This window comes from Cheilinus undulatus, linkage group 2 (genome assembly GCF_018320785.1).
Source record: "Cheilinus undulatus linkage group 2, ASM1832078v1, whole genome shotgun sequence".
Classification (NCBI taxonomy): Eukaryota; Metazoa; Chordata; class Actinopteri; order Labriformes; family Labridae; genus Cheilinus; species Cheilinus undulatus.
In genome coordinates, this window is record NC_054866.1 from 14723525 (window position 1) to 14748317 (window position 24793).

The following is a 24793-nucleotide window of genomic DNA, read 5'->3' on the forward strand; positions in this document are numbered from 1 at the left end:
GTTGCTTTATAGTAGCACAAAATTACTGCATTGGAATTGAATTAAAACATTTTGGTGTCGTTTTCTTTACAGGTGTACTGCAGCTAAGCTACTTTAGGGAGGGACAGCGAGATACTACTCACCATAGTCTCTCCCTGCTTTCACTGTGATGTAAAATAAGGACACTTCTGCAGCTATGAATTTCTCATTTCACTTTAAAAATCCTCAGACACCTCAGTAGACCAGTCAAAAGTAATCTGCACTTTCCAATATCAGACATTTCTTGTTTACAACCTCTGTTATTCACTTTACTAACTGTAGCAAGTTCTGTTTTCCTGTAATCGAGTTAGTGCTGTTGCTTTTGATCCACCAAGAGTTCCTTATTTTCTTTCAAAATAGAAGCAATTCTTATCCAAACAAGAAGTACTCCTAGGTTGAGGCAGTACAAATTACAAAGTAAACACATAAAAAGTTACTTGAGAAAATCCCCTAGCTTAATTGCTAACCACAGCTATGATACCTAGAGAAAGAAACTCCTGAAAAGTACAACGCCTTCACATTCATTCACTGGATTTCATTGAGTCATTTTGTACACTCTAAAAGTCAACATATATCTCTGTGCTTTCATTTGATACCAGAAGCAAGGCACTCAAAAGAAAAAAGTACTTGACATTTTCAAAACAGATTTAAAAATGTTTTAAATTGAAAAATGATTGAATTTAAAACATTGATAAAGACCACAGTTAGTTGTGAGAATTCAGAAACTGATTCACAAACCAAGAAACTGGTATGAGTTTCTTTTTGATTTCAAAATAGACTTAAAAATGTTTTGATATGCAAAACTATCACATTTTATGATTAAAACTGTGATTAATTCAGTTTTTGATAACTTACAAAAAATGTATTAGTTTGACAGCTCTACTTTAAGGCTGAATGACTTCACAATTATGTGGACTTATACTGCAAAATAGATACGTACTGTTATAGTCAAGGAAATTTCCATATTACGTTATTCTCATTTTGATCAGAAAAAATAAATAGAAACAAGTAAAGTCAGATTTCTTATGAAAACTTTAAAAAACTGACATTTAAATGTTTGCATTATTGAGGTCACCCTTGAAAAAGTGGACTCTCGTGCCAATGGAACTAACCTGGCTAAAAAAAGGTTATATTAATTAAAGACCATTACATTTCAGCTTCTGCAGGTAAAAAATATTAAACTGGTATGTGACACACAAAGAAATATTGCAACCTCTGTGATTTGAAAATTGCAGTATGACACATTACAATTTTGATCTAAATTTGATTAACTGCTCTGCCTCATTACCTGTGGATTCACTTTATACTTTGTCACAGAAGACATTAAACTCCATATCCCTGGATAAGGACTAAGCTAAGCTAAAACGTAAATTAAGTTTAGTAAGAATGATAATTGATTAAAGTACTGAAAATATGTCTTAACCAATAAGAAAATTTGTAAAAGGATATTTGCAAAATAAATCCTTATTTTTCAAATCAGAATGTATATCTTCAGTCAAGAGGCTAAACTTGTATCTTGGCTTGTAGGGATTTTTTCATATACTTAATACCTTCACATCCTAAAATTTGTGTACCCTTTGTATTTTGCTCTGAAGCTATTATGGCTTTTATTTCTATCAATTTAAACTGTAACAAACTGTCAAAACAGATAACAAAGTTTAAATTTTCTGTTGCATAAAGAATGAAGGCTTTGGTGTAGCTGGTCTTAATGTCCTAAAAGCAGTTATTTAAAAACAGACAGCTTGCAGGTTGTTGTCACACGTCTAAAATGCACTAAGTTTAAGTCAATAACTACACACACCTCTTTAAAAGCATCCAGGAGGTCTCCAACAGCCTCTTTTTTGTTCAGATCCTTCATCTTCCTCTTCTTCTTTGGCACAGACACAGCAGCTAGAGGAAGAGAGCAAACATGTGAGAGAAGCTTCAGGGATTAAACATCATGCTGCCAATTACATATAGCTATCAAATGTTTTAGCAAAGTGAAATTACTGACCTTGCATAGTAGTTTCTACAAGGGCAGGGGTAACTGTCTGGGGTGGAGGGGTATCCTCCCTCTCCTCTGCTGTGGGAGGGGGGGGAGTGGGCACTGTTTCTGGGGTTCTGTCAGTGACGCTGGAAACCGTCTCTGCAGGAGTTGGCTTCTCTTCTGTGATGATGGACTGGGGCACTGGGGTTTCCTCTTTAACATCCAGGTCAACTGGAGGAGCTTTTTCTTGGGTCTCAGCCTGGGTGGGTGCTGCACAGACAAAGGGATTAGCAACAATCTCCTGGACAGTGGGTGCAGGTTCAGGTGTAGGTGCAGGTGCAGGCTCTTCAGCAGGTGTAGGTGTAGTCTGGACAGGTGGAGTAGTTGCTGCCTGAATAATGTCTGAAGAGGTCTGTGTGACAGGCGCCTGGCTGATGTCGGGCTCAGCAATGGGGCTGTCGTCACGCTCAGATGTATTAAAGCCGGGCACCTCTGGGTCTTGAGGGGCCGGCAGTGGTAAACCGTTGGGGAGGCGTAGCTCCTCTGGCTGAGCGATGGGAGATTCTAGAGGAGCCTCCATGTGACTGGCTGGCATCATGACAGACAGCTTTTCTGCCTCCACCTCTGTAACTCCGTTGGTGGTGGAGGGGGGTGTAAGTGTTGTGTCCAAAGAGGCAGCTGTATCTTCTACTTCATCTTCCTCCTCCTCTTTTGCTTCTGTGTCTGTTTTGTCTTGTGCAGCAGAAGAGGGGACAGGGTCAGGGAGTGGTGCAGGGTAAGCAGGCACCTCAGGTGCTGATTGTGGGGTTGGGGTTAGTTCCCTTAGAGGTGGGGGAGCATCCATCACATCTGCAACAGCAGCACTGGCTGCAAGTTTGGAATCAGTGTTGAGAGGGGCGTCCCCTGCTTCTGATAGGACAGGAGGCAAGGTGGCTTTAGTGTTCATGACAGAGTAGGCAGCCTCTGTAAGGATGGAGTCACCCTTCGCAAGCTCAGGGGTCTTTGATAGAGGAGGGGGTGAAGGTTTGCCTCTGTCATCTGGTGGGAAAGACGAAAGTACATCGTTCACAAGCAGTTCTCAAAATAAAATGAGTAGATGAGTGTTCTGCTTCATTTATGCTGTAGATTAGACAGATAGCAAATTTAAAACACATTAAAAGAACATAGGAGGGAGGTGTTAAGAGCCACAACTGATAAAAATAAACGTTGTCTGTTTTATATTGTTTTAGGTGGTTAATGTACGAAGGAACAAAGGCTATTTTTGTAGATCTTATTCCATGCTAGGGAGGAATTTGTATCATCTGCCTAATGGCAATAACTGAAAGGAGTGGATAAGCAGATGAGAGGGGTCCTCTGTGATCAGGGTGGTTTTTCTGATCAGAGGTTGTACAGATCAGTGGGGGGATGGGGTTAATAATAAATAATTTAATTTAATTTTGATAGCTTGATTAACTATGCTAGACAGTCTTGTTTTTATGTTTGACAGTATTTTGTCATGTTTGAGATCAATCAAATCAGCATTGTTGTTGTTAAAAGCCACTTACGGAGTTTTATAGATTCTGACAACCACTATCTGAGATTTGTTCTTGGCCAAGGCAAAAAACTCCAAGAACACTCTTAGAGATGGCTGAGTGCTGTTTTAATCTGCACATACCAGTACCTAAACATGCTAAATTAAGAATGACATAGCAACATAAATTTTGAATTCTATTTCACAGATTTTTTTCCATTAACACTTTTAAATTGTTAAAAAAAAAAACATAAAGAAAACATGTAATTTAAATATGGTCTTTTTATTTTAATCATACAATGTCTGATCTGAAAGGTGAAGTATGTAATATTTAGCCTAGTAGCATTTAGCAGAGCAAACCTGGTAAAAATATAAAATATATACAAATAGACCTATCAAAATCACTGTTTGATCCCCTGAATATATAACATTGTTTTATTTTTTATTAACAAAGAATAAGCCTTTTATTCATACATTAAGTAGGTCCCTCCATGGAATCAACCATTTGGGATTTTTGCATCTTGGATGTTTCTACAGTACAACAGAAGGGACATAATAATTGAATCAATTTTTTAATCACTACAAGTTAGCATCACAATCTAGAATTTGACCATTTGATGTTAAGAATACATACTGCACCTTTAAAATGTTAAATTCTGAATATGAGCTTATCACATTAGAGCATTTTTTTCATAAACACATTTAAAATAGAATAAGAGAAGAGCTTGAACAAAATCTCATAAATTACCATCAACACTGAGTGGACAGAATTTCACCAAATTTGTTGTGCATGCTCAAACTCTGAAGTATCATCACAGTTGGTGAAAGTAGGTGTGACCCATCACGTATGCTCATAGCTCAAAATGCCTTTGATTAGTCCTGATGAGATTCACTGGAGACACCCTAAGCTCTCTTTTAAGTATGTAATCCACATTCACTCAAATCTGAAAAGGCTTTGTGATGACATGAACGTTCGGTTGTTCTTGTCCTTTTTTTGAAGAGAAGCTCATGTGCTGAGAGAGAAGTATTTCAACTTTCTGACATCTGCCATAATTATATTATTAAATAATGACAAACATATGTTTTAAATGTGGTGAAGTTTATTTAAGTCACACAAAGTTTGATCTTCACTGCAAAATTTTAGATTAAAAATAGAATAGAAGATTTTTATTTCATTAAACACTAAAAATAAATAAAAACCACCTTAATGCAGTGGTATTTAAACGTCTACAAGCAATGTTAGATCATTTAACGGCATCTGTTTTTCAAATACATGCAGGGTTCCATCACATTACTGACCTTTTTGTTTCCATTGATTTTCCCCTATATTCAACATTTTTGTAAACCTCCTCTGGTGTGTGATCTTTTATGACTACATCATTATTTACCGAATTTCTAATGACAGTACTGCCTGAAAGAGTGATATAACAGATGTATTTTTTACAGTGTATTTATCAACTGCTACTGATACTCATGTTATTAAATCATCCTGCTTGGGTTGCGTTTTGAGCAGTTCTACATCCACTTATGTACTTCTATTTTGACATCCAGTGCATGTCCTCTTGTCTAAATGGACTACAACAGACATACATATTCATTTGATGATAGATTTGCTCCAGACAGGCTGATTTTCGAATATTAGAAGAAGGAAGATGCAAACACCTCTGACTTGACCTAAATGTACAGGTCACTCACTCCATCCATCTCCAAAGCAACATACTTATTTCAAGCCTTTACTTCCCGAATTAAATCAGCTACACAATAACACTACATTCCAGATACAGTGCATGTGAAACTTTCATCAACATTTCATTATCCAGAGGAAGCTGTAGGATATCACTTAGTTATGTATTTGTGGCTGCAGGCTGTAGTTTATAATAAAGTAAGTAAACTTATCCACGAAATATGAGCTTATACACAGAGAGGTTATCTACCCTGACCCTTTTAAACTAACAGCTTCAAACAACAGAGGAAGCTGGTCTAAAAGGTGAATTTGTGGCTTTTTTAAACCTGAGCTGAACTTTAATTAGAAATACTTGCATGCATACAGCATGCACTCCTGAAACGTTTTAGAAAATTTCAAGTAGACTGGCCCTGAAACTCTCCCGAGTTGGTTGATCTCATATTAAACTGGGAAGGTCAGGGCTACACAAATCTATGGTGTCTGCTAGAGTGTGCACTTGATGCATACTGTAAGTATAAATCAGGTTTTAGCAATGTATAATTGCAGCATAACAAAAAAGTATTTAAAAAAATACTACAGCAGGACTTATAATAGCTTTGATCATGAAAAACAGGCAAGTAGAACTGTCTGATCAGGCACACTGGTAACAAATTTGGCTCTGACTCTGTTTTGCTTCCATTAAAGAACTAAAATCGAACATTTTTTGTAACTCTCTTTGGGGCTTGATAAACGGTTTCACATTCATTTTAAAATACTGTTAATTAATGTTTTTGAAAACCACTTGTACAGCACCAGTTTACGTGATTGTGTCTCACTCCAAACAAATCTCCAAAAGAAAATTTGAAGTATCTAAAACTTTATTTTTTTCTATTCTTAATTATTCTTGTCAAAGCTTTCCCAATTTTGAAGATAGGAGCCTTTGGTCCCCACTGCTGTGTTTGTGTTTCTCTGCTAATAACATAAAATGGCTTGTTTGTAAGTCTAAGATCAACTTAGAATTGGCCATAATTGTGAGGAGCTGCCAGGTACTATGACAAGGCTAGTTACCAGCTGATCAATCAGTTCTCCTTAGCAGATCGGTGCAATTTATTCAGTGCTCTTATAGTAGGGAATGACCTGCCACCACAGAAATAGAGTCTTTAATAACCATAATACCAGTGGTGGTTTTGGGGGGTTACTACATGTTTTGATTCTGAACAGGTAGCTTTATAAAAAAAATAATAAAAGGAAGTGATAAAAAAATTCTGGTTAAAGCAAACACAAGATACCCACAAAAAACATTATAATTAATGAATACTTATGAGTTTGTGTCTCTGTTCATGAGGCACTTACCTGGTCTCACCAGTGCTGGTGTAGCAGCTGGGACACTCTCACCGTTGGCCTGGGTCACTGCTGTACTTTCTGATCCAGATATGGCTGTCTGTTTGGAGACATACACAGCCAAAGGTAAGGTACAGTGTGACCTTAGATGTTAGGACAACACTTGTTTTTTTCCACATGGCTAGGGGGAAAAAAGACGCTGCTTTCATAAAAATCCCTGATTGGCTTTTCGAGCCATATGTCAGAACTCCTCAGAGCTAATCATTTTGATTTTGACAGGTAGCACTGTAACACAGGTATGAAGACTGGTTATCCGCAGCATTCCTCATAAAGTACTAACACATGGACAGCAAAGGCAGGTACATTCTTGTCTTAAATAAGTAGACTTTACCAACTGGAAAGTACACTGATCACTTCAGTAGGCATTCTTTTTTAACTGTTCACAAACACAAATATCTAATCAACCATTCATATGGCAGCAATCAATGCATTCAGGTATGTAGGCATTTTCAAGACCATATGCTGCAGTTCAAACTGAGCATTAGAATAGGAAAAAAAAGGTCATGTAAGTGATTTTGAATATGTCATGGTTGTTGGTGCCAGATGGGCTAGTCTAAGTATTTCACAAACTGCTGATCTACTGGGATTTTCACTGACAACCATGTCTACTGTAGGGTTTACAGAAAATGGTGAGAAAAGAGAAAACATCCAGTGAACCATCAGCAGTTCTCTAGAAAAATGCCTTGTTGATAAGAGAGGTCAGAGGAGCATGACCAGACTAGTCTGAGCTGATAAATAAAAAAATCCTTAAATAATCACTTGTTGCAAGTGTTGTGCAGATGGGCTACAACAGCAGAAGTCCACACTGGGTGCCACTCCTGCCTGCTAAGAACAGGATGCTACCATTTACAAAGGCTCTCCAAATTTGAACAGAAGATTGGAAAAACTTTTCTAAGTTTCTTGAGACAATTTCTGCTGAACGGTAGGGTCAGAATGCCTGCATGAACCCCTGCAGGCCCACCAACAACCATGGCAAATTCAAAGTCGCTGGCATCCCCTTTCTTCTCCGTTCTGATGTTTGTTTTGAACTTTGATAAGTTGCCTTGCCCATGTCTACGTGCCTAAATGCATTGGTTGCTGCCATATGACTGGCTGATAAGATACTTGCATTAACAAACAGCTGAAGAGAGATACCTAATCAAATGATATATGAATGTATTATTAGAATAAGATGACAATGTATACAAATATTATTACATGGACTTAGAGAAGAGCAGCTATTGCTATATATGAACTAGTTCCAAGAGGGAAAAAAAAAAAACGTTTTACCAGTTCATATGATTTTGGGAAATATTTAGCTTCTTAAAAATTTCCTTTAGTTTATAATTGCAACAATTTCTTCACACAAAAAAAATCAATAAGATGGCAGGGCCTAAAGCAAATTTAAGTGAGAACTTTGCCCACAAAAAAGCTCCTTAGTCCTCTAAAAGTAAACCCACCTAATATTTGGAGCCTGAATTGTCTTTATTTGTTGCTTTGGTATCAAAACACTAAAGAATATTGTTGGATTTTTACTAATATGTCAAATGTTAAAATTTAGGTGTTGTGACATGTCTAATTAGGGCTATTCTTGAATCAAATCATTAACAGGATCAGGACCACAAAGCTAAAAAGTTACAATAAATGAGGATCACACACTGCTGGCTACACCTACTCTCATTAATTGCATCCATGAGTTGGAAGTTGAGAGTTTGCATACCACAGATGTCGTTTTTACCCTGTTAAGTTACTGTAACTCAGTTTTACAGTTTGCCTGATAGTTATCTCACGATAAAATTAAAAATGAGAAGGGAATGTGTTTATCTCACCTGTGGTGGGGTTGGTGTGGAGCCACTTCGGCCCCCTGACATAATCTCCTCTGTAATGTCTCGACCACCCTGGTTAGGATCTCGTATCCTGATCTGTAGAGGAGAGAGATGAAACCTACTGTAAGGATGAGAACAGTCATGATGATAGAAATAAGGAGAAAGAGAATAAAACCGAAGGATATTACTTGGGATCGTCCTTTTTCCTCCAAAAATCGAAAAAGAGAAAAGAAAAAGGTTGAAATGTTTTACAGTAAGGACAGTATTCTGTGGGAGAAGAGTGGCCTTCCCATGATGCAACACGGTTGTACAGTCATCAGCCCTTTTTCTGAATTTATGACTGGCTAGCTGCCTCTGATTCAATGAAAGCTACATTTCTCACATTGTGAATGCTGAGGCACACCAAATCCAAACACTAACCGCAAAGCGAATTCCTCTGCTGCACAACTGAATGTACTTTAGCCTGTTAGTCACCAGTTATGCTGCAGAACAGAGCGAGAATTGAGTTCACTGACTTTTAACCAAATTGTTTCACAAATTCCAACGCTGGTTTAAGTTGTGGAAACGCCTGACTCACGCAGGCATAGCAAAACACTGTGGGGGGGCAAAACTGAGTGAAAATTTGATCACTCACTCACAAGGAGTGCCCATACATTACAAACACATGCTTTCTATTGCTTTTTCTCACACTCAAGCTCTACATACTTGCTCTGCTTTGTCAGAGCTGTCACGAAACTGATACAAGTCAAAATGCTACGATATTAAGTTTGACACGCACACATTTCTGTTTTAAGAGCAAGTTGCTAAAAAGCTAGTATTATCTCACCTACTTTCAGGTCATAAAGCAAAAATGTTTGCTGTTGCTACTGACCTTTACCTGGTTCAGTCCGTCAGCGGCTCTTCTCCTGGGGCATAACAACCCTAGCAGGCCTCTCCCATCCTGGGAGTAGAGTAGCTGTTCCAGCAGACTCTGAGCTGGACTTTAAACCCTTCAAAGCAGAGGGACTGGTGGATTCACCCAGAGCAGTTTTACCTTAGCTTAACTCACACACATCCAGGCTGTGACAGAAGAGCTGCACGCCGGCAGAAAAGGACAGAGCAGGGCTGGGCCTGACTGTCAGTAAGCTAGCTAGCAACTTGACTCTCTCTCATACACTGAACAGAACAGGGAAGGGAGGAAAAAAAAGGATAAAGCGACTGGCCTTGTAAAGCTATGGTATTGGAATGCACGAGCCCGCCCACTGAGACTAACAGACAGTTAAAGGGGCCAGAGGGGCAGGCTAAAGGGGGGGTGGGAGGGAGGGTTTCCAGGAAAAAAAAAACTTTTCGTTATCAAATGAGCTACAGCTAGCAGAAGAAACTCCCCCTCTTCCTCAGCTTTTCTGTCTGCCCTGTCATCCTGCACACTCATGTCGATCCTCTGATTTTTTTCCTGAGGCTCACCCCTTCTGAGGGGAAAAGAAACTAGCACATTAGGAGGGGGAAAAAGGAGGAAGAGGAGGAGGAAGGGGGTGCCACAGCAGCAGAGGAAGACTGGTTGGTCAGCCCTTCCAGCTCAGAAGGGGGAGGAGACCAGTGGCCACGTGGAGCTGAACTATGTGCTGACATGTCCTTCGCCCCCCTCCCCTCTCAGTTTTCTCTTTGAGGAGAAGAGCAAGAAAAGGGGAAAGTAGAGAAAAAGGCCATTTTCAAAGCTACAGCTTTTGAATAACACCAGATAGGAAAAAGGACAGAAACAGAGACATCTAAAAATCTAATTCATGGGCAAAAAGAGTTTGATTTTCATTTCAAAATCCACATGTTTCTCTTTTTGGCTTGCATGCAACTGAATAAAGGAGTTAGAGCCTCGTGGTTCAATGAACACAGTGGTACAAAATGAAAGGTCACAGACTGCCCACACAAGAGCTCTGTGTTCTTGTTACATGTTACAAGACATCAAATCTCCATTTCTGAAAAAAGGACAATGCAGAGGTTGTAGAGTGTATTATTCAAATACCTTGACCTTAGAGCTAGGTGATATAGACCAAAAATCATATCTAGATATGTTATAGCTGAATAAAAATACATGCTATATACCAAGACTTTGATCTGAAAATAAATAAAAAATGGTTGTGACAATATCAGAATTATAAGTCTTGACATGATTTTAGTAAAAATCACTACATAAAGAACTAAAGAAATTTTGTGATTTTGTCAAAATTTGCAAACAAAATACCTAATTGTACAAAACACTGCCAATATTTCTGTAAAATTAAGTTGTCAAACTTCCTTTATCCCCTTTCTCAAACCAGTCACAGCCCTTTTTGAAACCTAAAAATCTTCTGAGGCCAACCAACCCCCCAAACATCCTTAACATAAGACTAAAAATTTTCAACTTTATATTCTTATTCAAAGAACAGCGTATTTCAATGCTAATGCTGAGTTTTTTTAATTTTTAATTTACCAGGAAATTACAGGGTCACAAAGTACAAAATGTCACCCCTGTCTTATGTTTTGATGATGCATCAAAGTCAACCTTTATTTCATCTCTTTAAATGTACTTGTGTCTCCACAGCCTCTTGCCCTGTTACATTAATGCCCCTGCAGGCACTGAGAAATTCTTAGAACCAGTAAGCTTATAGTGAATTGGAATCTTTAACTGTGTGTTAGCTGTTAATTCAACACTAGTTTAACTGTGACACTGGATGTGTTCTACAGAGAAAATGACTGAGTAAAAGGTGGCATGTAAGTCTTATATACTGGCTGTGTTTTGTTTATCCTTGATGAAACATGTAATAAACTATTGACTATATGATGTCACCTCTGGCAGCCCACTTGCAGTAACCCTGGGGCCTACACTATGGGAAGCACTCATCTATACTCTTAAATACCATGTGTTTCAAAATGATGAAATCTGCATTATTTTAATGATCAGTGGTATCAAAAAGTACAGAACTTTCAGCCATATCTTAGTTCAACCAAAGAGTGCACTGTCTTGACTGCATGAATACCAGGGATGGGTAAAAATATTCAAGGACTTGAGTAATTAATTTGGAAATCATTATTTGAGTAATGTTTCACATTTACTCTTGCACTGTGCACAGTCTATTTTATCCACAGTATTTCGACTGATTTAGTATCCTTTTTTATTCAAACTTTCTGAGGGAATATAACTAAATACACTCTGTAAGAATTGAAAAAATTAAGCAAATAATAAACAGTACAATGGCATATTTTTTGCAGCCATGGCTCTGGTTTTATAAGTACAGAGAGTTTGATGCTACTTAACTGCTTTACAACAGCTAGCAACTCTCAAGGGGTATATGACTCAAAAGAGGCCTTTTAACAAAGTGTTGTAGTACTCAAGAACGGTCCTAATCTCGAGATCACTTTTTGAATGTCTTTACCTTGTCTTGAAATCGAGAGCATTTTCACTCCATCTTGTCTTGGTCTCAGACTGGCCGACCATCAAGACTGGTCAAGCATGCTGATGTGCTACTCTTCAGTGTCATTTATGTGATAATAAGGAGAAGCCCTTGCTAAACCACAAATAGCTCCTTCTTTACTCATGGTGTTGAACTCGGATTTTTGAGTATTTTGTTTTACTGAACTTTGTTCAGCATGGGCATATGATGTCATTTTCACTTGAACTGTTCCTGATTTAGTGATGTTGTAATTTGACTTAAAACAGCTGCTGTTAGGTCACTGATTGTTCTGTCAACTTGGAAATTTATTCAAGTGTCTCATGTGTCAGACACCTGCAAAAAACTCAGATCTGAACAAACCAGTCCATCTTATTTCTGGTCAGAAATACCTCTCAACACTATTTAGGCCTCATTCACCTGACAAATCTAGATAAACATCTAATTTTCAGATATTTAAATCAATTCTGGACTTATCAGTTGCCTTTTACCCTTTTAAGACAAGTTTATATTGGTCTCAGAGGTCCCCAAAACAGGTCTGTTAAGTTTGTTGCTGAAAAAACACTCCAGTATTGGATTTTTGTATGTCTAAAAAACCCTCTGTTTCAGCCCTGCTCAGAATGAGCTGTTTTTGTATCTGTCTTTAAATGTCACTGAGCTGTCTGACTCCTGACTCCCTGCCCCTGACTACACCCCTCTCTGGGAATGGATGACACCTAGTGGATGTGGCTCTCCTGATCGTTCTCTCAGCTGGTAGCTGAGAGAACGATCAGGAGGGGAGGGCAGAACTTTCTTCCAAGCTGGGAGGGCCAACTGAACCTGGGGGCGGGCCTAACTCCCCACATGACATCATGAAGGGTAAGTCTGAGAACGGCTTGTTTCAGCACACATTTTCTGAAAGGTGGTGGTGGTGGTGGTGGTGGTGGTGGTGGTGGTGGGGGGGGGGGGGTCTGATTCTTGGGGGGATTGTGGACAGGCTAGGGGCACATGTTTTTGAAAAGCCTGAAAAAATGTATTTGGCATAATATGTCCCCTTTGATACATACAAGGATTTGTTCTTAAGTAGTTGAACAAATTTTCTAAGATTTGATATTTTTGTATTGTGGTGCTTTTAAAACAGAGGCGCAGACACCTTGTTTATTGTTGTCAAATGTATTCAAAAGCAAACTAAAATTACAGAGAGTGTGCTCTTTTACTGTTTTAAACCCTGATTATTTTTTAATTGATTTTTATGGTTTTGGTCTTGTCTCTGTTTCTCAACTTGGTCACAATCCCCAAAAGTCTTGGTCTCAGGCATGTCTTGGACTTGGATAGTGTGGGCTTGACCACAACACCATGTTCTCACCAGTTAGCATCTGGTGCTCATAATGACACCAGGCAGGGAAGATTATCCTACTCATTATGAAACTGGTGATTGGAGATGTGCTTGGTTTTGTAGGTTTCAGTGAGCTGATGGTGTTTGTCAAGCTGGTCTTAAAGACAGCATTATGGCTAACAACAGCCAAGAGAGTGGAATGTATTTGTGCATAATGAAAAAAAAGCAGTATGTCAATGAAGTGACTAGTGTCTCAGACTAGTGTGTTTTGGTCAGTGGAGCAGCTGATGGCGATGGCAAAATAAAGTTTGTACCGTCTTGTTCTGTTTGTTTGTTCTGTAATAAAGTTTTCTTTCCATTTATATGTTTAATAGCTCTCACTCACATGATTTCATTTAGAACTGGGATTTGACGTACTGATGAGCAGCACACCATAGAAAACATAGCAGGCCACCAGCAGCTCCATGAGTGATAAATAAGTTTTATCACAGTAATTATAATCAGTGAGTACTTGATCATAAGGTCACACAAATACTTTAGTGCTGAAACTACTGCAAAATCCCATTTCTCAATGGAAACACTTGGAAAAGTGAGTGTAACTAGTGAGGATTACTCATCAATTGCCAGATGTATAAGAAGACATTTATAATGTTGTTTTTAAATTATCTGTATTGCTATAACAATACATGTCTGGTCTGAAAATATTTCAATAAATCTTAAAACCTTGAAATATTGCCCAGCCCTGTCCGACCTACTGTCTTAAACCTGAGGCACTTACATCACCTACTTTAGCAGATTTGAACTTTTTTAACCCGTCTGTCATTTTGCATTTACTGTAAGAGTTTCACATTTTGTGAGCATGTGTGTGGCAGACGCAGGGAGCGTGCATGGGCCCCCGAGGCCAGCGTTACAGCATCAGCAAGGGGCCCATGGGAATGGTGAAAGTCCAACACAGGCAACTCCAGCTGCTGATAAGCAGCCAAGTCCCCCAGCTGAGAGGGAACAGACATCATGTGACTATTGCGGAAAAAAAACACAGTCACAGCTTTTACCTGGTGACAGTTTAGGGGATGACACCCCTCTAAGCCTTAATAGGTTTCTACAAAGAAACTACAGTTAATTTGAAGCATAAAAAAATATGGTCAACAGAGCAAAAAGTCACTTTGAAATCACAAACTGTAGCAAAAGCTGAAATGTGGTCAAAACAACTTTCTAAACGCAAAGACAACACTGATATTTGATGTTACAGCTACTAGATAAACAAGTTTAAAAGCTCAGATCTTTTATCTTGCAACTGCAATACTACATTGCCAGTTTTTTTCCTCAGATTATTAGGTTAATGTTCATTTTAATTTTTTTCTCCTAAATCTCCTAATTTCTCCTATATTTCATCGTATTTTAAGAGTGGAAATTTTAAGGGAACTTAGTAGAATAATTGCCAGAAAAGACTACCAAGAACTGTTTCGCTATATCATAAGAGTTGCCACAACCAATCTAAACACAGAAAAGCTGCCTAAAATATCAAATATGCAAATTTATAAACAATAAGTGATTTAGAATTATCACTGAGGCTGTCAGACACATTTTCAAAATGTCAATTTAGTAACGACTAACTTGAGTCTTAATCCCACGTTTAAAATTCCTTTTTACAGTAGATGAAAATTTATTTTTTAAAACTAAAGAGAAGGGGATCTTCTTGTAGGTAATGACAGTAGTTTATCCACGGGAAAAAAGAACTTGCCATTGATCAAAAAGTAGATGTAAATAGGTGAAGGGAACGGTTAAAGGCTAAAACGTTCGAAACACAAAGTGCAGGTTACTTTTGACTTGTCCAGTAACTTCTCAGTGAGTTTTTAAATTGGAAAAAAATGATGAAATAGCAGTGGGATCATTATTTTATATAACTGTGAGATCAGGGAGTTGCTATGATAACTAGCATCCAGCTGCTGCCCCACTAGGGTAGCTTAACAACTATATTCTCTTAATACCTATAGACATTTTTTCTTCTACACATGCTCTATGGTTTTATTATCATCAATTATATAAGTGAGCATTTGTGATATTTTGTAGTCATAACCAAAATAACCATAACAGAATTCCTTTATATTCTTAAATACATTTTAAATTGAATAAGTTTAACAATAATTACATCAAAATGCCACAGAAATTAGCCAATCATGTTTGTCTGTCAGTCACAGTTTTAAGTACCCAGTTTTTGGTGAAATCTGTAAAGCTACAAGTTTGTTTGTTTGTTTGTTTTTTTAAATACAGAAAAGGAAGAAACTCACATCCCATGAAACAGCTTGAAAAACAATTTAGCCAAGAGGAGATACAATAATGTTTTTTCTAGCTCAGTAGGAGAGAGAAATATTACCGGCATCTTTTGAGTGTGGGATGTTAAATGTTGATTACATGAGTGAGAGGCGCAAACTGGGGCTCTGGTTCACAGACAGCTACCACATACCATCTGAGGGCCATCTTACAGAGCAGAGGAAACACTAGACATACTGTGGAAGTGGGGGAATATGTCATACTGCAGCTTAGCCTGACAGAAGTTAAGGTCAAATTCACCACGATCAGTTTCAGTCGGTAAGCTGAACTCCATGTCCTGACTCAAGAAAAACTCCAGACTCATCTTTAGGTGGACTGCAACACCACTGTTTATCGCAACGTTAACAAAAACCAGATAACTTCATTGATGCTCAGAAAGAGCACATTTTCAACTCAACACAAGGATGCAAGTGTTTGTACTGAAGTAGCGCTGCAAGTATCACAGCAGAGGAGAGAGAAAGTGATGTTTCCTGGTTCTTAGAAGTTTTATTTAACAAACCAGCCAACCATAGTGTAATCTCTTGTCTGCCTCATCCAGGTCTACACTTGGCCTATGAAAGGTGCCTGGTAATTCCCACACATCAGGTCTTTAGTCACTAGCTCGACTCTTCTCCTCCATTATCCCCTGATGGTGGAATGAATGACCCAATTCCATTCAATCCACAGAGTCCCTTTCTACTTCCAAGAGAAAGCTGAAGACCTGGCTCTTTTGGGAACACTACGCACTCAGCGAGACTATTCTCCTCTGTTGTTCCCAGTGGTACATTGAGTTGACTCACACTGTCCCTATCTACTGCTGAAAGTTTTAGGCTCAGCTCTTTTGAACGACCCAGCACTTGGTAATTTGTTGCAATCCATGTTGTTCATGTTAATGACTTGTTCTGTTGTAGATGATGTATTTATTGTTGAGAAAAAAAACTGTTTATTCTCACTTTTTGCATTTCCTCTTGCACTGCATGGCAGCACCTGTATCTGACCAGACTTGAAGCTCTTTGTGGCACTTGCTGGTGTTGTTTCCTTCCGTCTAGATCATGGCTTGTGTAGTACATACTCTCAAATGTACCTTTCTTTGGACAAAAGTATCTGTTAAATGACACCGTAACACTGTTACTATTAACTCTTTTCTGCCATGCAGTATGCCATTACACATGTGAGATCAGGGAGTTGCATGAAAAACACATGTAAGCCACACTTGGGATGCTTCAAAACCTCCCAGCAGAAAATCTAGCACATTTGATTTTTTTTCCCCTGCAATCTACGATTTGTTTCATAATGCTGAGAGCTCACAGTGGTCTGCACAGGCAGAAGTCACAAATGTAAACAAACCAAATGGCAAAGTGAAAGAAGAATGATGAAATTGTTGCTGCAAGATAGAACCATGAGACAACTGAAAGTTTGTCAAGCTCTCACAACAGGATGCAGGATTTGATGTGTTGTAGAGGAACTGGCATGACAGAATGAAAAAGAAAAAGGCTGTTGAGGAATAGCAGACGTATTTCAACAACCTTGTGAGTGACTGCTGTTTGCATTAGCATCAAGCTAGTGTATCATTTATCATTAGGTTTGGACAGACAAAAAAAACACACTACAGAACAGTAAATACAGTATGTTTGTTGACAGTTTTTTTACATGCACTCTAGCCCTTCATTCCAACATCATAGCCCTGGTTGTGATGATTTGTTGGGTACCACTGTGTCGTCTGACAGTCCTATCAAGGTATGAAATTTAAGGTTCTATGATCACCTAATTTGACACACTAACTATTGTAACAGAACATCCCAAACATCAGCTGTTTTGGGCTTAAATATTACTAAATGAATGAAATACATGTGTAATATTTGATTAGTAGAATAAATGTAGTGCCAAGTTAAGACCTGTGCTAAAAAAATCTTCCTTTGAACTGAACAGCATGTTTGAGTCTTTGATATGGTCATATAAAATTTTCACCATGTTACGAATATTTTCTGCTTTTTCTAGCACTCCATTTGGCTTTCAAAATATTCATACTTCAATCTGTGGGAAAATTTAAGTTCCAAGCAGAAACTTGAATCTTAAAAATCAACCATTTAATGAATCAGTGTTAACGGTGCGTTGTGTCCTTACCTGTTTGCGTTCTCGTTTGGTGGGGATGTGTTGCGGGGGCTGAGGTGGTGGTTGTTGCTGTTGAGGGGCGGGGTTCATAATGACAGGTGCTGCCTGCACCGAGGGCGTGAACTGAGGCTGGGCGGGGTAGTAGGCCCCTGCTGTGGACCAGACAGAGAGAAGAATGTAAACCAACACATACTGATTTAATCCTATAGCCATTACTTGACACAAACACACCATCCTGCTGCACAGACACAGAACATTCACCCACATTTAAAGCACATAGCTGGTGTTTACACAACAGCATAAACACTCCAAATCGCTAATGCTCTGAATGTCATGTTAGGCTGCTTTGAGATTGTTTCACAAGCTGCATCTAAATGTGAAAGACTGATTTCATGATGAAGTGTTGAGACAGCTGCAGTTTCATGTACATAATGAAGTTATGTTATTTCTGTGAGGTAACTGCATTTGTTTAAACCTAAGTCTGTTCACTGCCAGCTGAGGATTTGCTAAACTGGCTCTACAGAAGAACACCATACAATCTGTGTCAATTAAACTTGGTTGAACTTCAATTCCTAAATTGCAAAATCATCAGTGTTTGAATTTGAGCTTTAGTGTCCTGACAATTTTCCTAAAAAAAAAAAAAAAAAAAATCGGTCCGTTAACCCAGCAATCAGAGAGCCCCCTCTCACACCAACCACATTTTTCCAGTACATCACTCTGAAATTGTGTCCTTAATTTCTTTTCTTCAACATTTCTTTATCATGGTTTTGTGTTTAGGTTGTCTACAAGAGTGACTCAAGATATCCACATCATAAACCTAAACTAGCGGTCATACTAGAGGTTCAATCATACTGATAATTCATCCCACTGACAATTTCAGACAATACTTACATTTGCTCAAAGATTAGAGACAACATCTCTAACACTGACAATATGTGTCGTTCCTCTTATGCTAAATAGCTATAAGGTTACTTGATAAAAAACTTACAAAAACTTTTTGTTAATGACTAGAGAAGTAAAGGTATCGTTAAATTTGCAGTATCATGGTGACAGAAGCGTCTCTATGTCGCTGTGGACATGTGACGGCTGCCAGGGCCAAAAGTGTAGTTTCTGGGTGGAGCAGAGCAAAGGGAAGTGGGAACTACAGTTACCATTTACCCTTGCATACCATCATCCTTTGTTCACCACTTGCTTCCTTCATCTTACAGTGGAAAAATATTGTATGCTACAAGTGGCAATGGAGAAACAAGTGGCAACATTTTTGAGATTGTGGAAGCTCCAGAGACTTTTAAATCTGACATGTGGAAGCCTTTTTTTCCATGTCAAGATATAAGAAAGCAACAGCACAAGGGCTCAGCAGATCACAAGTTGTATTAGTGAATACTTCGCCAGAGACCTAGAGCTATTTTCATTGGTGGACGACGGAAGCATTAGAGGGTTAGTAAGCACGCTGAAGCCAAGTATAAGTATAGGCTATATTTTTAAGCCCATGGCATACTGTACATATTGTGATATTTAATGTGCAATTTTTTTTTTATGAATGCCAACATCACCTTTCACCAAGTCTCCATTTGTGTGTTATGCAGTTTTTGATACCAAAATAAATACCATACTGTGGACTTGTTACCGAGGTATTACAGTATAGTTTCATGGCATTTTGATACTGGGTTTCATCCCTAACAGTGACTTTATGTAAAGTTGACTCTACCATTCTGTAATGTCAGTTAACTGGGGTTAATATCACCTAACAACTTAACTTTTATGCTGGGCTGATTGGCACTGCAAGTCTTGCCTCACTCACTCTATCACTCTGTTTGTTGAGGCGTTGATGTGCCATGGAATATGGCTCGCAAAGCTAGAATCACTAGAATCGTCATGTGGGAATATTCTGAGCTATTTTAACACATTTATTGAGGTTATATAAACACTACAATAAATTTGTCTTTATTCTAAAACTGAGGTAAAGTTTATACAATAAGCAAACAAAATAAACCTGAATAAAAACTAGTGAAATTACAGGATATTGTCAATTGAACTAAATGCGAAGAAATCTGAAGACAAGAGATTTTGTGGTAACAGAAGGATGGACTAAGCTTGAGGAAGGGTAACTTCCTGGTGAGGGCGTGGCTTAAGAGAGAATCAATCTTGAACATCTTTAAATGTCTTTTGATTTTAACCTAACAACTCCTTGGAATCTTGACAAATTAAGTTATGACAAGTTAGAAGAAGTGTTAAAGAAGAAAAGTTTGGAGAAAATAGAAGTAAAGATACCTTTTAAAAAGTGCCAGGGCCTAAATGGTGCCTGAATTGATAGTTTTAAGAGATATAAAATGTTTTAAATCCAGCAGCTGAATATGAGCTGTCTTGGTATCATATATAATTCAGAAATAAGAGGCCAATCAAACATATAAGTAAAGGAAAAAGGTTTAACTTTTTCACACAACTTTCCTTTGGAGTGATGGGGATTGTGTTGAGGTGGGGATGTACCAAAACGAAGTACTGAAATTGATCTCGTTTGGTTCAGTAAGTATCGGACGTGTTGGTACCGATACTAGGTTGGAACTGGATTTTGACACTCATCCCTTATGCTTGTCCATGAAAACCGATCTGAGTTTTTCCAGATGGCCACATCTTCTGCCAATAATAAATCTCTACGCTAAATCAGCCATCAGGTGTACTAAATACAAACATTTAACAGAAAAACCTTTGCATATCTGCTCCTACCCACATTATTTGCTGCATAAATTGGCCGATACCGATGCATCGGTGCATCTCTATTAAAAAGTGTGTCCAAACTTGTTGTATTGCCACAATGTTCTGCAAACAGTGTCTTTTATTATTGTAATATTTAATACAATTACATGTTAACTTGAGCACTTGAACAGCATCAAGCATCAGGTGCACATAATTAAACAATTTCCAAAACTACCAAGACCTCAAATTGCTTCATTTCCTCCAGGACATTTTCTTCTTCCTGCAGTCAAGTACTCCATCTTAAAATAACAGCAACTTCTCCTCAGCAAAGACATGCAACCAGTGGAGATCAGCCTAATTGGACATTACTGGCTCAAAATTGAATTCATCATTCTTAAATTACTTTCTATGTTGGATTTAAGTGCTACCAGAGTTACCAGAAGCAGTCCTGGCACCTGGGAGGCCCCACAGGTAGGCCTCCAGACTATGACACAGCAGTCTCACCCTCTGCTTAGACCTGCTTTATTGCCTCTTATTTTTTAAGGTAACTGACATTAAACACAGCCTAAATTTGTTAAGGAAGCTGCTGCCAACTTGTTCAAGAAAAAAAAAAAGTTAACAGAAGTCCAAAGAATATCTATTTGCCTACACGGTCAATAATGTCAACAAGACATCCAGACATTCAGGGATATTACCTGGCCTTGTAACTGGCCTCAGCTACAGTTCAGACCCAGCTGTTGCCCACTTTCAAAAGACGTGGGTGAAAAAAAAAAAATCTCAGATTGAAGAGGCCTTTCTTTCAGCCTGGTGGTTAGCGAGCTCCTGCTCTGCCTCGCTCCCCCTCTGCATGCGTTTCAGTCTAACTCACATTACTGAGTCTGCATTGTTGACCAGGAGCAGAGCAGCCTAAATATAGTCAAAACCCCACACCGGCTGGGGGAAGAGAGTGAACGAGAGGGAAAGGGAGGGAAGACAAGCAGACAGACAGACGGAGACGCAAAGGAACATGCACAAAACCAGAAACCCTGATTGCAGGATGAGATTATTCATGGACAGGGTTGTCATAATTAAAATACAACTCACTGAAGTGCAGGAGATTAAAAAAGAGGGGAGGGAGTGCAAACACCTACCCTCAGAGTCCTGCAGCTCTTGAGACCCTCGATTCCCCATGCTGAATGTCTGCTGAATGCCAAACTGCGTATGTACAGGAAAAAGGAGAGGGGGTTTCTGTCCAAACCCCCTCTCTAACTTCTTCCTGCCCTCTCTACAGGTGCCCTCTCAGAATGACTTCTTTTAATGCTTAGCCCTCCCTCTTCCAGCGTGTCTCTGTTTCGCTCCTCCTTCTGACCTTCCTGATTCCTCCCCTGCCTTTCACTTTTTCCCCCCTTGCTCCCTCCCCCCAGTTCCTCCCTCCCTCCAGAGAGTACTGGCAAGCAAGCAAAGTTATTCAGCTCTCATTCAGAGTGGCTAACTTTTGCCTTAAGGCTCCCTACTCTGGCAAAGGGATCTGACTCATGCCTGCAGAGACATAAAAACTAACAGAGAAGCCAGTATGAACTCTGAACTTTAATTAACGCTCTTCATGATCTTACTTTTATGTTTATTATGGGTTCTTTGCAGGTTTTTAAGATATGTGTTTATACGATTTTTCAAAACATGATATGATGTTATTGTTTAAATTGATACAGTTTATGCTTATTAGACCATAAGAGTAAGAACCACTGCCATGACAGGATTAATCTAAATGGGGAATTATCATTTAATTCTATTTAGGATAATTTATAATATTTGTAAGAATCCAATTATATACCTGTTAGATACCATAGCAATTAAGACAAAAGACCTATATACCAAATATATTGTTTTTAGTTATCAAAAATTGCAGGCAAACCTGCACATGTCCAAAATGCAGAAACATTTCAAAAAGCGGGTGGAACTGGTGATGAGCACTCCCCATGCATTTAAAACATATGGTATGTAAGAGTATAGAAATATTGACAACCTCTATATAAAGAAATGTTGACAAAAATCTTTGTCATGGGGGTAACTGGACTTGAATGAGATTGCAATATTTTTGTAAAATTTAGACAGTGAATGCAACATTGTGTGGCACTTTTTAAAACTAAAAACAAACCAAAAACCCAATATTTGGTGGCTAGGACTTCTATTTTTATTGCTGTGGTGTCAAATTGATTTCAAATAAGTTTGACATTTACTTGAATCATATTTATATTTATAATTCTAGTACTGTGACAAGCACAAGGCCTTCATCAGAGCACAAATGCTGAAAACATGTCAAAACACTTACGAAATGCGTAAGTGTTTGTTTGTGATGTGAGCCTAATAAACTAGTAAAAAATTGTATTGTTTTGTCCTCCATAATTTGGATTCTGAGATGAGCTGCCTATTTTGAAACTTTGACTAAGCCAGATTTTAATTGCATAATTTAAAATGTATTACTTTGAATTCAAAAGAAATTTTAAATCCTTATTTACAGGAAGGCAATTCATTTGTCATTTCAGAGAAATGCAAAGAAATGTATTATATGATCTCAAGTATAAGTAAGTATATTGTTCAAATTAGTGCTGTAGCACCATAGTGCTTACTATGCCAAGTACAATGTTTAACATTCTTATACATAAGAATTATACAGGAGTGCATGTACAAAGTGACCTTATGAAATCCAATGATTCCCAAGTTGCGAAAGCATTAAAAGTGGAGAATAATGCTTTAAATTCTCACAAGTTCTTTGTTATCATTTATGTTATAATTTGTGCTGTTTCAAGCTATAGTACTTTAATTATTGTAAAAAAAAATCTGCCTTTAATTTGTAAGAGAATAAGGAACTTCTGGGCAATAACTACATTAGCCTAACCATGGAAAAAAAACATGATTGTTTGAAAAGTAAAGGAAAAATGACTTTTGACTTTTCCACTGAGCTGTCAGCAAGCTTTAAAAGTCAAATGAGACATCAAAAGGAGCAGTGGCATTGCTTTTTTCCAACACTGTAAGAGCAAAAGAAAGCTATGGTGAGGAACATCCAGCTGGTGTTCTGCTAAGGGAGCTTCACTATGGTGTACCTAAACTGACAAAATTGCATCATATTATTATAATTATTAAAAAAACAATTAATGCATTCATTTCAGACTACAATTAAACTACAACGGATGTGTTAGCCCCGACAGTCTTACTAAGAATACATAGATTATTAAAATGGCATGATCTGTTTCTTCCTTTTTTTCTTTTTTTTTTAACAGGGGAAGGACTCATGTGGTCCCTGCTCTGACTGGGCCCACCCCCAGATGTTTTGACTTGCATAATGTCCCATAGTCTACTACAAAGTGGGTGGGCCATGTGACGGGTATGAGGAACGAGTTAAGCAGATAACTTAGCTTGAGAGGGGGTGTGGGGGTCTTAAAAATAGACACCGTATTCCGTCACCACTGTGTGTGTGTATTTACTCATGTTTGGTGTGCTTTTACCTGACTGCTAGAAAAGGACTCAGTGGTCAGTGAGACTCTACCATGTCTTAAAGTGGTGGAGGGCTGGTGGTAGTAGAGGGGTTGGTTTTATTTTGGGATTGTTACTATGTACTGATCAAGACTTTGTTATGGGTACTTAAGGTTTTACTTTCTGGTCTCTGAAACCAGAGGCTGCTCTCAACACCTTGCTTAAAGCAGATTTAGTGAGTCAGCTTTAAAGTGAGAGAGGGTTTGAAGGTGGTGATAAAAATGATATCAATATTTACAGGCCTATTTCAAAACTACTCAGTCCAACTAGAATCCTGGAGTCATTAATCAATATTTAGCTAAAAACATTCTTCTTAAAAAATTACACCAATTACAGTAATTTGCAAATCCATTTGCACCTATTTCAGTTGAATATAGCACAAAGGCAAGATTTTCAATGACACCATTAATACTGAGAAGTACAAACAGGGTTTGGAACAGCATATACCTCTGTCAAGACAGCATCTTTTTCGGGGACCTCCCTGCTTACTTCAACAAGTAATGCCATACCACATTCTTCACAAGGTACAACAGCATGGCTTTGCAGAAGAAGTCTACAGGTGTTACACTGGTCTTTATACAGTCTAGCCCAGACTATGGCCCATTATGAAGCCCACAATACAACAACAGAAACCCTGTACTATCAAGAAACTTCAGATGTACATCAAGCAAGAACTAGAAAGAATTCTACTTTCAATATTTCAACAATTAGTGGCATCAATCCCCAGATGCTTACAGAGTGCTGTTATAAAAAAGGTGATGCAACAGTGGTAAACATACTACTGTCCCAACTTTTCTGGAGCATGGTCAGGGCATCAAGCTCAGAACATGGGTATATTTACATATATATATGTATATATGATTATATTATAAAAGTCTTTATAAAAACAATAAAGTTTATAAGTCTAAATAGAATATCTTGTCTTTGTGCTATTTTATATTAAATAGTCAAGCATAGTAATATATCATATAACTGTGCTGCCCTGTTTGTTGACCTAACCAAAGTCTTTGACACTGGGGATCACACTGCACTCCTGCAGAGGTGATGTGAAGTCGGTTCTGATGACATGACCATGAAATGGAGTCAAG

The 24793-nt window shown here is 38.3% G+C and overlaps 1 protein-coding gene across 9 annotated transcripts in view; it reads right to left on the minus strand.

The window, feature by feature from the left end:
- The window catches only part of LOC121518597 (eukaryotic translation initiation factor 4 gamma 1-like), an 85171-nt gene that overhangs the window by 21436 nt on the left and 38942 nt on the right, over positions 1 to 24793 (minus strand). For 5 of the 9 annotated variants that reach the window (XM_041801010.1, XM_041801036.1, XM_041801029.1 and 2 more), the window contains 5 exons: positions 17514 to 17653; positions 8367 to 8459; positions 6511 to 6598; positions 2012 to 3022; positions 1820 to 1908 (listed from right to left, as the gene is read on the minus strand). In XM_041801010.1, coding sequence (XP_041656944.1) covers positions 1820 to 1908; positions 2012 to 3022; positions 6511 to 6598; positions 8367 to 8459; positions 17514 to 17653 — 1421 coding nt within the window. Of the gene's footprint in view, positions 1 to 1819; positions 1909 to 2011; positions 3023 to 6510; positions 6599 to 8366; positions 8460 to 9234; positions 9541 to 17513; positions 17654 to 20890; positions 21048 to 21325; positions 21461 to 24793 lie in introns of those variants that run through there. The other 4 variants (XM_041801055.1, XM_041801063.1, XM_041801079.1 and 1 more) reach the window with 4 other exon arrangements.